At 33.2% G+C, this 16,286-nt stretch overlaps 1 protein-coding gene across 1 annotated transcript in view; it reads left to right on the top strand.

Moving 5' to 3' along the window:
- LOC131851079 (spondin-2) overlaps positions 1 to 16,033 on the top strand; it is a 39,458-nt gene extending 23,425 nt beyond the window's left edge. The window contains exons 3-8 of the mRNA XM_059201508.1: positions 8,134 to 8,333; positions 13,369 to 13,473; positions 13,964 to 14,143; positions 14,705 to 14,922; positions 15,320 to 15,504; positions 15,743 to 16,033. Coding sequence (XP_059057491.1) covers positions 8,134 to 8,333; positions 13,369 to 13,473; positions 13,964 to 14,143; positions 14,705 to 14,922; positions 15,320 to 15,504; positions 15,743 to 15,954 — 1,100 coding nt within the window. The 3' untranslated portion in view covers positions 15,955 to 16,033. The remainder of the gene's footprint in view (positions 1 to 8,133; positions 8,334 to 13,368; positions 13,474 to 13,963; positions 14,144 to 14,704; positions 14,923 to 15,319; positions 15,505 to 15,742) is intronic.
- Positions 16,034 to 16,286: the final 253 nt, after the last annotated feature.

The following is a 16,286-nucleotide window of genomic DNA, read 5'->3' as shown; positions in this document are numbered from 1 at the left end:
TTGAAAGAAACTTTGTTCATATTCTCTCTTCTTTCGTTTCCTAGTGTTCATTAGAATGTAGGGTTGAAGTTGTGCTCATGTTTTCTTCATTAGTAATATATATTTCTTTTTAATTAATAAATATATACATTATATTAGATAAGTAATTGACCACTGCTAAACTGAAGCACTAGCAAAAAACACTGCATGTGTGTACACACGTTTCTGGACACATGTCTAAGACTGTGCACGTGTATTTGCCAATTCAATCCTTATGCTCCTACCAATAGAGCATATATCAAATTAGCGTGTATTCCGGCTAACGATGGCAATTAAGAACAGGCCTACCTTAAACTAATGGTTTTGTTTTTCCCATACTACGGAGGCGCGCCTTAATTTCCTTTTTCCTCGAAAAAAATTCTACTTACATTGTAATGACAACATTAATTTGAATCGTGCAGTGCGTACTAAATGATTTTTCATAAGGGTTTGTTCCACGAGAAAATAAACCTATAATAAAATAAACATAATTTGACAAATCTGAGTAAAATTTATGTTATCTATAAAAACAGAATCGAATATATATGTTACATAATATAGATATAGAGCCTCTTTCTTTTGGTATATGATGAAAATACATTACGTGTCTAATAAACAGAATTTATACTATACGTTTTAATTCCAAACATAATGATTATATATATATTAAATATCTCCTGACAGACAAAAATTGTAGTCGAATATAGTGATTTGATTACATCTTTTTGAAACCAATTAAAAAAGTGAATTTAATCGTTCTAAAAACTAAATTAGAGCAGTCTTTTATATTGGTATAGTTATTATACAATAACGTAATATACAAACACAATTCACAATCGGTTTAAAAATAAAACAAAAAAATATAATTTCTATACTTACTCCTATTTGCGCTGCGAGCAAAATAAATATGCTTATTCACAAAGTAAAAGAGACATCATATTTTCTGTAACAATAAGTGACATTTTGAGTCTTATTTCTTATGCGACAAACATCACAATAACAGTGTATTTGACAGAGACGAATGAATTGGCTGACTATTTATTACAGTTCCACGCTCGCGTAGCAAATTAGTCTACGTCAATATTCTACAAATTTTCATAGATGACTTTACAATTAAGTGTATATTATATGATGTATAATTTACTAATGTATAAGTTATATTTTTATTCAAAGTTTGGTCGATTACAAACTATGAAATGGTACCAATTATTCAGATTAAAAATATTAAATATAAAGTTGGTTCGGTAATAAGTTAATAACAAAATCAGTCCTGATAAGCAGACCTGTCCCTACAAGCATGGCGCCCAGTGTGCCATTATTATGAATCACGAAAGTGGCAGTACTAAACCCCCAGGTACCTAAATTACCTTCCCCATTATTTTGCCCGTATTTATGGAAACATATAAACATTTTAGAAGTAGCAAACTTTGACAATAACATCAATAACTTTATTTAGGTTAACGGCCGCGTGCTAATGTCTGTTCTTTGCGACTCGTTGTTTTCGCTCATCAGCGGTTTGATTATGATCACTATTGCAACCGTTTCTTTCTGTAAAGTTTTCGATTGTGTATAAATTTGAGAATCTTCCATTAGAACTTATCTACATAACACAGATTTAAGTTAAGTGTATAGTCAGTCCACGTTACGACTCTGCGTAGAATGTACGGGTTACTAATAAGCCATGTACCACACTATCAAATAAACATACTAATGTACAATTATTTCACCGGTATTCTCATTACCTATATACTAACAAATAAATTATGTAGCGGCACCTCATCACATCATACATACCATATCAAACGTATTACGCCAACCCCAATTAAATGGGAAAACGAAGGCGTAGATGATGATGATGATGACCTCATCAGATCATACATAACGCTACAACAGTGATGAAGATACCACCACACTACAGTTATAGATACCATATATTTTGTATTATAAAATAATATAGATACTATGCAGTTCGGAACTGCAGCTGTCAAATCTTACTAATATTATGAACGCGAAAGTTTGGGAGTATGGATGGTTAGCTGGATAGGTAGATGTTTGTTACTCTCTCTCACAAACTACTGAATAGATTTTTATGAAACTTCACAGTAATATAGCGTATTATACATCAAAGTAACAAATAGGCTATAAAAATGCGGGTAAAACCGCAGGTGCACCTAGTAATCACATAAGTAATATGGTCTTTAAATTTTATTTGAATTTATGGTGTCAGTCATCTCGTATGGATATATATTTTTAGATCTATTGCTATTAATAAATAGATAACAAATCAAATCAATTAAATGAAAATATCTTTATTCATGTAGGCTATTACGAATTCTTATAATATGTGAAATCTACGTTAGTCAGTCGAAGTGATTTCGAGTTAAGAAGAACTGACAATAAATAAATCGTCTATATAAAGTTACGTATTATTTGATTAATGAAATTATAATCAAAATGGTATTTATTTCTATACTCTGCTAGTAAGTTACTAAATTATTAGTAATATTTCTGTAATTCAATTAAAATTTTCAATTTTTTCTTCTAGTACAGAATATAACAAAATAATATATGGTTATGTCTATATCTATATCTGTTGAAACAAATACTAAGACAGTCGGGAAAATATAAAGTATAAATAATTTGACATTCATAATCGCCTAAAATGTCCTACATGAATAAATGATTTTCGATTTGAATTTGAAATTTAACTAAATATCGTAAAGGGACACAAATGATTCCTACTCAATTGGAATTTCTATCAATTTAAATTCAATCTATAATAAAATACATTCCGTAACACATTGAAACCCCAGAGATTCTTCCCATGAGAAAAGGAACTGATATCTTCAAAGATCTTAGCTTTCTCAAAGATCGGCCGGTAGAGAATATTGTTAGTAATAAACTCGTCTTTACAAAATCCATTACAGTTAAAATAAGTATTACATAGTAAAGTCGCTGTCGCTTTAAAACTACGCAACAGATTTTGAAGCGGTTTTTTAATATATAGAGTGATTCAAGAGGAAGGTCTAGTTATAAATAAAGGGCATACTTATCATTACCATGCTAGTAGTAAGATAAAAAAATATGGAAATAATAATAATATAACATATAGGACAATTCACGCAGCGCCATCTAGTCCCACGTTAAGCTGAACTTGTTATGGGTATTAGACTGATATAAATACATAGATATTTTTTATTTTGTAAATACATATGTACGTAATATGTTTAGAAAACACCCAGATCGATACAAACAATCGTACTGATGACTACAAAAGTTATGCGAGGAATCGAACCCGCGACCATCAGAGGTAAAGCGATATGTTAAACCGCTTGACCACCGAGTCTGTCAAAATATTGATATAATATAAATATAGATATTGAATTCGAAATTAAAAAATCTTTTCTTTTAAGTTTTTTGTACTAATAATATTTTTCTCTACCGTACCATAGTATATCGATCTACTTTCAATAAAACTACTAATACTGCCATATGCTATATTCAATTTCATTTTAATTTCCGGTTAGAACTAACTGGAGGCTGGATATTTCTTTTTAAGCTGAACATTTTTGTAATATCCCATTGAATATTGTGCTGAAAGTCGCACTGAAATATTGGCAATTATAAATTGACAGGAGATTAAGAATTAATGTATTGTAATTTAAGATTAAACGTATTGTAACCTGCTACTGCGGCAGTTTACTTATCCACTTGTAGATAAAACATGTAGTATGTAAAAACTACATGTTTTACTGTAAACCAATGATTCCCAAAGTGGTCTATATCGAACCCCAGGGGTCTATGACAAACTGCAAGGGGTCTACGTCAGCCGTCATCTTGTTGTTTCTACTTTATGTTTTGAACACTAAACTTTACTACAGTTAGAAATTTACAAAAAATCAATACCAGATAAGAATGGGGGGTCTACCCAAACCCGAAAAATATGACAAGGGGTCTACGTCAAAAAGTTTGGGAACCACTGCTGTATACTGTGTACTAGTGTTGTAACATCTACTAAGTCAATTGACTATGAATCAATTTGCCTAACCGTCAATGCCTAGAAATGAAAATTGCCTAAATGTTATTTAGTCAAATATATTTATCAGTATGATTATTTGTGTCGATCTGAATGTTTCCTATGCATATGTATTTACAAAACAAAAAGTCTATGTAATTATATCTATTATCTAGTAGATAGCGCTGTGTGAATTTAATAAGTTTAATAATAATAACAACGCGCACGTAACACCCCTGGTGTTTCAGGTGGCCATAGGCTACGTAGAGTATTTACCATCCGATCGACCGTATGCTTGTTTGCCACTATAGTAGTATAAAAAAAATAAGTTCATTATTCATTATTGTATTAATATGCTAGACCACAACACTGGCCATTCGATCATCGTCCATGAAAAATATTTGAGACCAACAGTAGGTATAAAATGATTACACCTGCCGCATGCCGCCCGGACGCCAACTCATAACTAACTGTGAATAATTTCAGATTTAGGGTTGCCAATATTAAAACAGTTAGTCTCATACGAAACGACGAAATTATAACATCTCTCTCAATTTGTGCCTTAAACCTAATACATCGCAGTATTTTACTATATTACTGTGCGACGGCCTCGATAGTCTATCGGTTTAGCACACCGTCTTACCTCAGATAGTCACAGGTTCGATCAAATTTTACAGCATCGTGCGGTATATTCTTCTAAGACATAAAAAAACAATGTGTCATTTGTTGATGGAAAAAACAGAATGATTCACTTTTATTCACAGAATACTGGGATATCAGTACAGTTCATTGTTACTCGCCCACTCGGCACGAGAAAATTGCCCTCATTTTGTCAATCGATTTTGAAGACGCCTTGTAAATTGAATACCCACGTCACTCGATTGAGACAGAGATTATTTTATCATCACTCGATATTTCGATGAGACATTCGATGCAATAACCAAGATTTGTAGCACCATCAAATATTACTTCGTATTATGTGACATATTTGGCGCTGTGAAAGGCTTTTATTAATGCCTAACTTTGAATATGAGAAATATTTATCTTACCTTTCAATTTCAACATAAATTTACGATGAATGAAGTGCTTGAAAGAAAATATTTTTAACGGATTACAAAAAGAAGAACTCGACCATCATGCCTCTAAACCATACATAGACCTTGTAAGAGTGAATGAATAAAATGCTATCTATGCTCAGAACACGACACTCACAATGGTCGTAAAGTAAAATTGGAAAAAAAAACAGAAATAATAAAACACACTTAAAACAAAACAAAAATTAAGGATGAATGTTTGTTACTCTTCCACATAAAACATGAAGATTCGAATGAAGTTTCGTACACAAATTTACATTTTGGTCATCGAACAATCAACACTAGGCTTCGAAGCTATATTTAACCTCTCTTCATTCCCTGATGATGCCTCGCTTAAAGGTCAAACACGTGTTGCAATATGGGTGTAGATCCAATAACGGTCGGAATTTGATCTATAATAGAGATGGTCGTAACGTTTCCAGTAGCGGTGGTTAGGTTTCCGCACTGGGTATTCGTGATCTCATGCATACTGATAGTGACGCAGTTGAAGGAAACTAATATAAATCCATTAAGGTATCTATAGGATTAATAAATTACAGAATAGTGACATTTTAGTTCTCTGGAATGGTAACGCATAACGTCACATTATAACTTTATGTCAATTGCCAAGTTCATGCATATATTCCTTAAATCAGTAGTAATACAGTTTATTCCGTAGCTGACTGTAAACTAATTTCGCGAAGATTGAATACGGTGTTTTTTAGTAGAAAACTTTATAAATTATTCCTCTGCAATACCAGTTTCTATTTCAACGATGCAACAAACTCACAAAAGTAAGTTATCGCTTCCATCTGCTATGAATGTTTACTCTGCCGTGTAGCCGGCAAATCTTGTTTGTCGCGAACTAGTAATAAATAACTACGGGAATGCGTACCTTCCCTCGCCGGTCGGGTTATTTGTCATTTCGTTTTCGTACTATACTGATATTTAATGCACGACCCTTTGTTATTCTGAAAGCTTCTGTGCACTGTTGACGATCTGTGTAATCTATGAATATTATTTTCAAGTGATTTGTGATTACAACCACTGTGATTGTAACCACTTGTAAGAATAATTGTAACTTATTGTTAAATGAATGTAAATATTGTAATATATATTTATACGTCGTAGGACAGTTTACCATGTAGCACCTAACATTTATTTTATTCTTTATTTTTGGTACCTACTTTAAAAGTATTCTGTACCCCTTACTGTACATTCTTTAGATATAAATAGTCAGCATTATGAGGCAGTAAAACTATGATAAAACGAACGTGTATATTTTCTATACTGTGTGTTATATAATAAATGGCTTTTTGAAGTATTGCTAGACCATATTTAAATTATCAATTTAATATATTATTTAGCTTACAGCTATATTTGTTTAATTTTTTTTAACTTAACTTTAAATCTTTGGTAGAAGAAAAAAGGACTACTAAAATAAATAGAAATACTCACTAAGCTACCGACTTGCTCTGTCTTTATCTGTCTAAATGTTATTATTATCAACTATAATATATATGTAATCCTCAAAAAGAATTATTTTGGTACATTGTATCCAGTAACTTGAAATTTAATTGAAGTGAAAGTCAATAAAGTGGCTAATTTAGGTTCAAAAATTAGCACACCAAGTACATGTAATTACGAAATCGTTTTATAGGTAAATTCATATCTGTGCTCGACACCGTAATTATGGCAATCTATGGTCTGTAAGCACAGACAATAAATGACCAAAATATCATCATTTCATTGGTTAATGAGAACGTTTAGCGGCGTTATAATTACCTCATTTTGTATTCTTCAAAGATTGCCTTAGTGTTTCGACCGTAGTTATTTAATAAAATAATAATTTACCCCAAAACGGGAACCATGAAAATTGTTCACTGTAATCAAAGAGATTTTGGTGGAAACTTCAAAGCTTTCATTAGATTTTATGAGATTTTCAGCAACGAGATCGTTGCTAATTTATCTTTAGTATTAATTGTATGAACGACTGTTTGAGTAAATTCCAAATAACCGTTTACAAATTTGTAATGAAATGTGAAATGGAATGTAAATTGGTCTTCAATTTTATATTGTCCACATTACAAAATATATAAACAACTGGAGTATATATCTATATATATATAAGCGTTTCGGTTACCTGATTTTGACGGGACTTTCACTCGCATGTAGCTAATGTTATAAGGATTAACTTACGAACTAAACTACTGTTATTATGGATACGAATCTACTAAGTCATGTACATACGTTTACTAGATGATGATTAAACAATAATATTTAAAAAACTAATAAATGTTGGTCCTATATACTACAATTAAATCAAACAAATTTAATCAGTGTCCGTACCTCGAACAAACCAGTCCCCTCGAGCAGCGCCCATGCAAAACCACTAGATATGTATCTGTGTTGTAACAATAAGTGATTCATTCATCGGCGGCACCTAAAAGTCGTTCCCAAGCGCCGTGCGCCCTACGTTCCATTCTGGCATTTGTCCAGAGCAGTGTGTTAAAATAGACACTTATCGACATGTACAGGAACAAGACACATTCACAATAACATTACATAACATTACGAGTTTCAGGAAATGTATCCACTTATACTGTAGACTTGGCGGACGTTTAAACTTACATAAGTTTTGGTTGTGTATAAAATTGGGACCACGCTTTTGTATTGGATGATTATAGTGTATCCCGTCTTTTTTTACGTAGGGAATCTTATGAAGACTCGTCGGACCGTCGACCCGTTGGACGGACTTTGAAACTTCTACTCACTAAAAACCCCACGGCATTCTTCCTCGCCGCCAGGGCCTCTTCCATAATGCCAGGGTCGCGAGATCTAGGCATGGTGCACCTATCTACGCTAACAAATATTATTCTGGTGTCGCATGTCGGTCAGATTCGAACTCACGACCTCTTGGGAGTATTTCAGGGTAGTAAACTAGGTCCCGGCGCCCTTGACTAAAATCTAAATGTTCTGAGTCTAAACCGAACTCATTAAATATAAGTTTTATTTTTTTGTTCACAGGAGTATCACACGACAGATCATACGTCCTCTTCCGTTTGGGGAAACGAGTATCATCTCCGGTCCGACAGTTCGCCGAATCCGGTCGCTCGGATGCCCTGGGTACAGCCCCGGGTACGATGGACGTATTCGGAGCCCCGGCAATTGTGCAAGGCTCGGGACGGACTGAGGCCGAATTCTTTGTCGATGGCAATCATTCAAGAGTAAGCATTTTATTTATTTAAATTACTTAGAATGTGATATAAATAATTTTGGTACAAAATAAACAGTTTATTCTTGTTTATATGAAATTTTTGATCAGAGTAGAATGTAAAAAGTCATCTGCGTGGATACCTCAGTTTCATCTATTTAAGACGACAAGCAACTTGCTTTGTAAGTTGTGTTTCGATTGTAGGGCGCATACGAGGCAGTGAATTTATAGGATAAGAGAGGCAGTGAAATTATAGACATCTTAGTCCTCTAGAATTGCAACGTATGAGTAGTATTACTGGTATTACACGATATTGTGATGTTGTTGTTCTATTACATAGGCGACGGGTACCGCTTACTATCTTGTAGGCCGTCAACTTGTTTACATAAAGAAAGAATCGTAAAAGCTTTATAGGTTATTTATAGGAAATATTAATAGCATTTACTAGTACTCGAGACTTGATAATGTAGCAATTTGTTATCAAGTCTATAATATAATGTAAAATAAATAATTGCAATTGTTTATTTTTCGACAACTTAAGTGATACAGTTGCAAATCGCACTAAACGACTTATTCGTTGACAGCTAATGTCAAATAATTCACGGAATACAGTCACATTTAAATAAATGTCAAGTTATTTATTTTTGTTATGAATTTTTTCCTTCTTTTTTCTGTTTTAACTCAACTGCCGAATAAACCATTATATTCATATTTCCGATAAATAAGCTCACGAAATTTGGGTACTCACTTCCACAAATGACTAAATCCGGGAAATCAAAATAATAATGACAATTAACACTCATTAACACTACAAATATTCCGTTGAATATGTTATTACAGTTACAAATTACAAATACACTCTACTAATTGAAAATCATACCGACAAAGCCACGTTAATTTTACAATTAAATTCCGCGGAGCTGTACAAAGCTACGGAATTGTATCGCTTACAATATCGGAAAATATCGTATTTCGTCGATAATTAATGCTCCCCAGGGTAAATAACAATTACGGCACGTTTGTTTGCGCGGGTAGAAAAATTGTTGACTCAAATGGCGTAATGACAAAAGGGGAACTTTATCGTACTATGCATCGTGTCTGCGTTTTATAGGCAGTTAAGCCATAAGGACCTATGTAGATAAACGACAATTTTCATCGGAATTTTTAACCCAACAATTCCAGTGAATTGCTTTAAAGTATACGCTGGCTGGGCAACAGGAAGATTATAGAGTGATAATGAGATTAGGTTACTTCACCAGTAGTAAAACACCATATTTTTCAGGAGAAAATGACTTCGTTATATACTGTTTTAAATTTGACGCGATTTTTGTTTGGCGATATTTAGGCAGTATTTCAACTGCCATGGTCACTGATAAACTGAAGAGCACCGGGTAGATGGTAAATAAATTTATTTTTATGGGCAGACACGTCTACCTTCAGACATCTTCGTTTGTTCCTAATATTAAAAAACGGGAACTATACATATATTTAAATTAAATTTATTTTTATTTATTCAAATAACAGAGATCCAATTTGTTAGTAACTACTATAGACTACGGGATGTCGGGAACACAATAAAAATAAAACGTGGTAAGGTTCCGTGATTTTTGCTAATTATACGTATAACTTCGTTAATTTATCAATTTAGAGAAAGATGTAAGTTAATAAATTAACACCTACTGGATGAAAAGTTTTGTCTATAGACATGTACAGCAAAGTCATCATTATATCACGTGACGCTCATGGTATGCCTTTTATTAGATACCAGATATTGTTTCCCTCTGAACGATCCTCCGACTAATACAAACTGGAATCGAACAATGCTCTGAGATTACAGAGCTCTGACCCTAGGTTCTAACTTTTAGGTGTGCCCTCAGACTAAAGTCGTATACGTTAGGCGGGAGATGGCCTTCAGCCGATCCATAAGTCCTTCCGCGGAAGTGTCATCTGCACTCGCCTCTTATCGTCCGACGAAGCTGTAAAGGCCCGCTGCAGCCAAAAGAGTTAAAGTAGTCCAAAAAAAAAACAAACATTGTTCCGATACATAGATATTGTATACATCAATGACTATTTGATACATACGAAATAACTATTACAAAACATACCCGTCCCTCCATAATGAATGACGGGCGGTCAATGGTTCATATATAATTCAGATAAGTGAGCGGTTTTAGTCTATACGTTTTGAGGTTATTATGTTTCTGTGCCAATCTATTTCTAAAGTATATTTATGAGTAACATTACTATGTCTCTGAATCATTGCACAGACAAGAATAAATTTCTTTGGATACTTTAGTCACAGTATTGTTTTACGTATTATTGAATCATTGTATCTGCGACCTTGGTGGTGTAGGAATAAGACATACATTATGTATTTTAAAAAAATCTTTTTAAATTACGTTCGATAAAAAAAAGAATTTTATCGAACATACTCATCTGCTTGCAGAAATGCAGTAAGACTAAAATCGCCATGAAATAAAGGCCATAACACCTCAGTCCTGTAATATGATAACGTATAAGTATTACGGATATCACATATAGTTATAGTATGTATATGACTAATATATATAATACTAATAATATATAATGTCTTAGGATAATTCAGACGGGGCTATCTAGTCCCACGGTAAGCATAGCTTGTGTTATGGATTCTAGACAACTGACATAAATATATTTTTCAAATAGATACATAATGTACATAGAAAACACCCAGACTAGATTTCTGTGCGAGAAATCAAACCCGCGACCATCGGAATGTAAGGCGGTATGCTAAAGAGCTAGACCATGAGGCGACGGTTATCGACAGTCAGGCTATCAGTACTTGCAAATTAAAAGAAATACACTTGAGTTTCTTGCCAGTTCTTCTCAATTGAATCTGTATACTGAACTGGACGGCAGAGAAAAAAAATTATAATACAAAACATTTGACATTCCTAAGCGGCTAAAATGTATACCTAGATGAATAAAGTATTTTTTATTTTGATTTTAAATTACATCGAACAAAAAATCAGCCCGCATTAGTGAGTAACCTGTCAATACAGATGTAGCTTATGATATGCTGTCGCTTTATGAGTGACGTACACGCTTTGATGTCAATGCAAGAGATGAGCCATATCTATACACAGCTCGATATCGTTCGATATCAGTGACATATCTTTGTATCTGGTACTGTATTTCGTACATTATTTGTCAGCGATATTATCAATACTTATATATAAAGTTTCGATTTCATTATGTAATTGTATTGAGAAACAACTACGATTCTGCTCTAAAAGTGAATTCTGATTTAATTATATTGATGTAGCGGAGATATCTGATATACAAGATGAGTAAGAGTTTTATGAGGAAAAATACGGATACAATTTAGATGCAACTAGTATGATAGCGATATGTATCAGTTACAAAAAAAGCGTATGCCAAAAAAATATTAGTACAAAATTAAAAAATTATGTAATATTCATCAAGGATTCGCTACAATTGAATTGTACCATTTCGTACCTTTCTATATACTATATATCCTATTCATGGTCACAAATTAATTTTGCAATCAAAATTAGAAATAGGAATATTGATTCTGTAATGAAAGATCATCTTATCTCTTCTAGACGTTGAAACATTAACTGTGGGCGATAAAGGAAACCAGAGAATTGTAGCATATATATATATTGTATATATTATTATAAGAGTATATTATAAAGAAACACTACTAACTAGGGCCAGGAAGGGAAACCGAAAGGACAAATATCAACCAGTGACAATTTAGAATAGAATTTTGGTATTCGAAATATAAAGTATATAAAATAGGTTATAAACTAAATAAGTGGCCTGTATTCCACATTAACAGTTAAACAATAACAATAAAATAATAGTTCTCGCCTCATCATGATCTTATTATATTAAAGATAAAGTTATTAATAAGTTAAAATTACAATAGGTGAATATAAAAATAAATTATACAGACTTTTCTGTTAAAGTACACGAAAGCAACGAATTCAGTTCATTGAAATATAATAATTACTTTGTTTGCGCTATCGAATGTGAAAGCCCAGGTCAAAAGAAGATTATCCACAGATTAATTGTTATAATGACTATTACGAACAAGCCCGCAGTCAGATATAAAATAATTATCTGTCATTATATTCACGGAAAGCTTTTGATCAGCATAATTAAACTCGTCGTTAATTCTTTCTGACGAGTTTTTCCTTGTGTAACCACAAAGTAATTCAATCTTTAAAATTAACGTTGTAAATTATAATATTGAAAGTGTATGAAAATAAGGTAATGTAGAGTTATTAAATTTGCGTTAATCATATTGTTTTTGTATGTGAGTATCCTAGACATATTGGCTGCTTATTGTATTGAATATAGTTCTTTATTCAAATTATTTTATATGTATATTTGTAACGTAGTGCAATTCTAAAGAAGTCTTATTGCTTTTACGAGATTACACAAACAGTTCTTTTTTTAAACCTGCTGAAGTTGTTTTATCTTAGTTTAGGTCGTGAACAAATGTTTTACACAGTGTGAAGGGTAGGTACATATTTTAGTGTAGTATATTACTACTACTACTATATTTTCGGCCTTATCACATCTTAATTGGGATCGACTCTCCTAATCATACGTCTCCTGAGGTTTCTTGTCTGGATAGTCGTTGGGGCTATATTTACACATGGAATATCTTTTTGGATAGCGCCTATCCATGTAAGTCGAGTAGTCTTCTACGCTTCTTTTGTTCAGGATTGACGTTTAGTATCTTTCTAATCTTCTGGTCCTCTCATGACTTGACTGTACCAACGTAATCTGGAACTAAACTTTATTATAATTATATTAACTTTATTCCTTATATATTTTTAATTTTCTTAAGCCAGCGATGTATCGCAAAAATTTCACCAGTTGTGAGCAAATCCTTTTTTTATTATTTTATTTCTCATTACGTATAAAATAAATAGGTAACTAATATTAGACTGTATCTGACTAATCTATCAAATCTATCGTATTAGACAATACATAGAGGCAATAATCAATTCATTAAATCTAATTTGTTTCAGGTATCTGTGATGGCCAGAATGATTCCATCTCCGGACTGGTTTATAGGTATAGACAGCTTTGATCTCTGCGTGGACGGAAATTGGCTTGACAGTATTACTATTGAGGTATGTATATATAATGATCTAATTATATCTGTAATTATCTCTAAGCTTATATCCTATTGATATTAGAAACGCGGAAGTTTGCAAGAATAGATGGATGATTGTGTATCTTTCCACACAGAAACTAATAGACGAATAATTTTTTTTTTATTCAACATATTGGCCTGTTATAATGTGTTTTTATTAATGGATGCTCATGGAATGAAAGTCCATGTGCCTGCGCTAACAATTTATGCTGCCCGAGCATCAGTGAAGTATGCTAAGATAAGCATGATATGAGTTCAGTTAGGCTGTCGTGACAAATTCACCTGGTATATTATATTCCCGGATTTCCCGGACAGGGGTAAACAAGTACCCTTATTATAAAGAAAATATATAATGTTTTACAAGACCTTTTATCTCCTCCGAAAACAGTGTGTTCTACCATCTGGTATTCATACGGCGTCGTGGAGTACTAAGAAGTTCATCTCATAATTCGAGTTTTTTATATCAGGTGGATCCATTAGACGCTGGGACTGACAACGGATTCACATTCACGGCTCCAAACTGGCCGACTGCACCACAAGGCGTCGCTTATCGTATTACATCTAAGTACCCGTCACACCCAGCTGGATCATTCTTCTATCCTCACCTGAGAAGATTGCCGCCCATAGCCACTTACCAGTTCATTAAGGTGCAGTTTATTGTCAAACAACAAAAGTCACTTAACTCCTTGACTTCACGGTTTAATTTTAAATGTTAAAAAATTAATAGAACATCCAATGGCATGTAATGACTGACCTCGTACTACGTTCAATTTAAATATCCATAGTAAAATTTGGATGTATACTCTCACAGACATGTCTATATAGGTGCAACATGTATATTGTAGTCATTGATATATTATCTACAAATAGATTAGAGAAGACGTCTCACTTATTTACAAATATGTTGCGCTTTACACAGTGTAAAAATCAATTTTAGAATTTTAGATTTTCTGTAAAATTTGATTCATACACCTCGATGACTATTTTGCTACTATGTCCCACTTGTTTAGTTCTGCAACTGAGTAACAAGATAAGTAGAAAGCAGTAATATTACCATATTTTATGTACAATATCTTATTTATGATATTTACGATGCTGGTTACTCCTATAGACAATATTTTCCACTTTACATTACGTCAGCCATTGATAGACATTGCAGGTCGTATAGAAATAAGTCAATAACTAACATGGAACTAATATGTTTATAGCTGCGAGAATACGAACTGTCCGAAGTATTTCACCGATCTAGTGATGATCGAAGGTACGACGTTCTTCAACTGGATAAGCTCAGCCACAACAGTATCGACGTGTTGGATGGTAACAGAGCACTGTCCATTGCTGAGGAAATTGAACGTGCTGAAGCACCCAAAATCTATTCTGAGGGGTCTATGACCACGCCTGATGGCACTTACTCTTACTACACTGTGTAAGTACATTAAGGTTTTTATTGTATGAATTTCTCTCGAATCTTACTTTCTCTGGTCTGACAAGAGAACATTAATCTTTTAATCGAAATAGAACTTAAAATTAAACTAGCTTAAATACTTTTTACTATTACGATGAACATAGAACTCATCAAAAGTTATACTATAACTTTTACTAGAAGCCAACAAGTATAATTATTATAGCAAAAAGGTAACGACACCCATATCCAGTTAAGAGATGTTAATAGATTGATATTAGATCATATACACAATGATAATAATGATAGTAATATTTCTATGAAACCTTTCTTTACAAAGAAACAAAGAACATTGCTAAAGCATTCGTCTGTCAAAAGTAAATCAGAATATTATATCAAATGTATATATCTTTGTATATAGTACGAATACATCGGCCAACACGACAGAAGAACCACGATCAGCTAACGAGCTGCCAACGTCAGGGCCTACTGCCAGCGAAAGGTCAGCGCTACGCAGCCTAGCACGCCGGTACCGGGCTAGGCGACGACGCAAGCTACGCGCGGACAATGCTGACCCAGCGGAGAGGAGAAAGCGAAAAAGAGCTAGTACGTTTCTCATATTTCAAACTAGTTTCATTATGTTTGTCTATCCTATTACTAGAGGAAATAAATAATACAAAAAAAACTTAGCTAAGATAGCTGGATAAGTGACTAAGATGTCCTGCATGAATAAATTATATCTGAAATTTATTGCATTACTCTGAATTGATTATGGACGACGAAATTAATGTTACAATTTAGTAAAAAAAACGATAAAAACTATATTATAATTTTCATATCGCAGAGCTACTAGATTGCCGCGTCTCAGCGTGGGGAGAATGGAGTCCATGCCGCAGTGATGGCGGCTGCGTCGGATCCGTATTGCGTACGCGCAGGATACTCCGCCGCCAACGGCCCGGTGGTGCACCGTGTCCTCCAACAGCGCAATCACGGTGGTGTGCAACCAACTGCACCCTACCACAGCCGCGCGAAGACTGGCGAAATAATCTCACGTAATTCCTTTTTCAAATTTAAAATGGTTAAGTTATTCGAATTTATGCTGGTTGAAATTTTTTAATTCCCTTTTCGAAATTCAAACTGTAGTTTTTTTTTAATTCTAATTATAATGAAGGAAATAATAAGTAACTAAATTCTTCATATACATGTTTCTATTTCATTTTACGTATAGATATTTTTTAGAATCTTTGTCTGTCCGTCCAGAGGTATTAGTTTGTTTCTATTCCAAAACCATTTTAGTTTCAATGTTTTAATGTAAATTCAGTGTGTAAAGAAAACTATTCAATAAAATTATTGTATAAAATAAATTTAATAAGAGATGACTGTCGATG

This window comes from Achroia grisella, unplaced genomic scaffold (genome assembly GCF_030625045.1).
Source record: "Achroia grisella isolate CSIRO2021 unplaced genomic scaffold, CSIRO_AGI_Agris_v1 utg780, whole genome shotgun sequence".
Lineage (NCBI taxonomy): Eukaryota > Metazoa > Arthropoda > Insecta > Lepidoptera > Pyralidae > Achroia > Achroia grisella.
The sequence above is the reverse complement of the archived record's forward strand: the minus strand, read 5'-3'. Positions and strand labels throughout refer to the sequence as shown.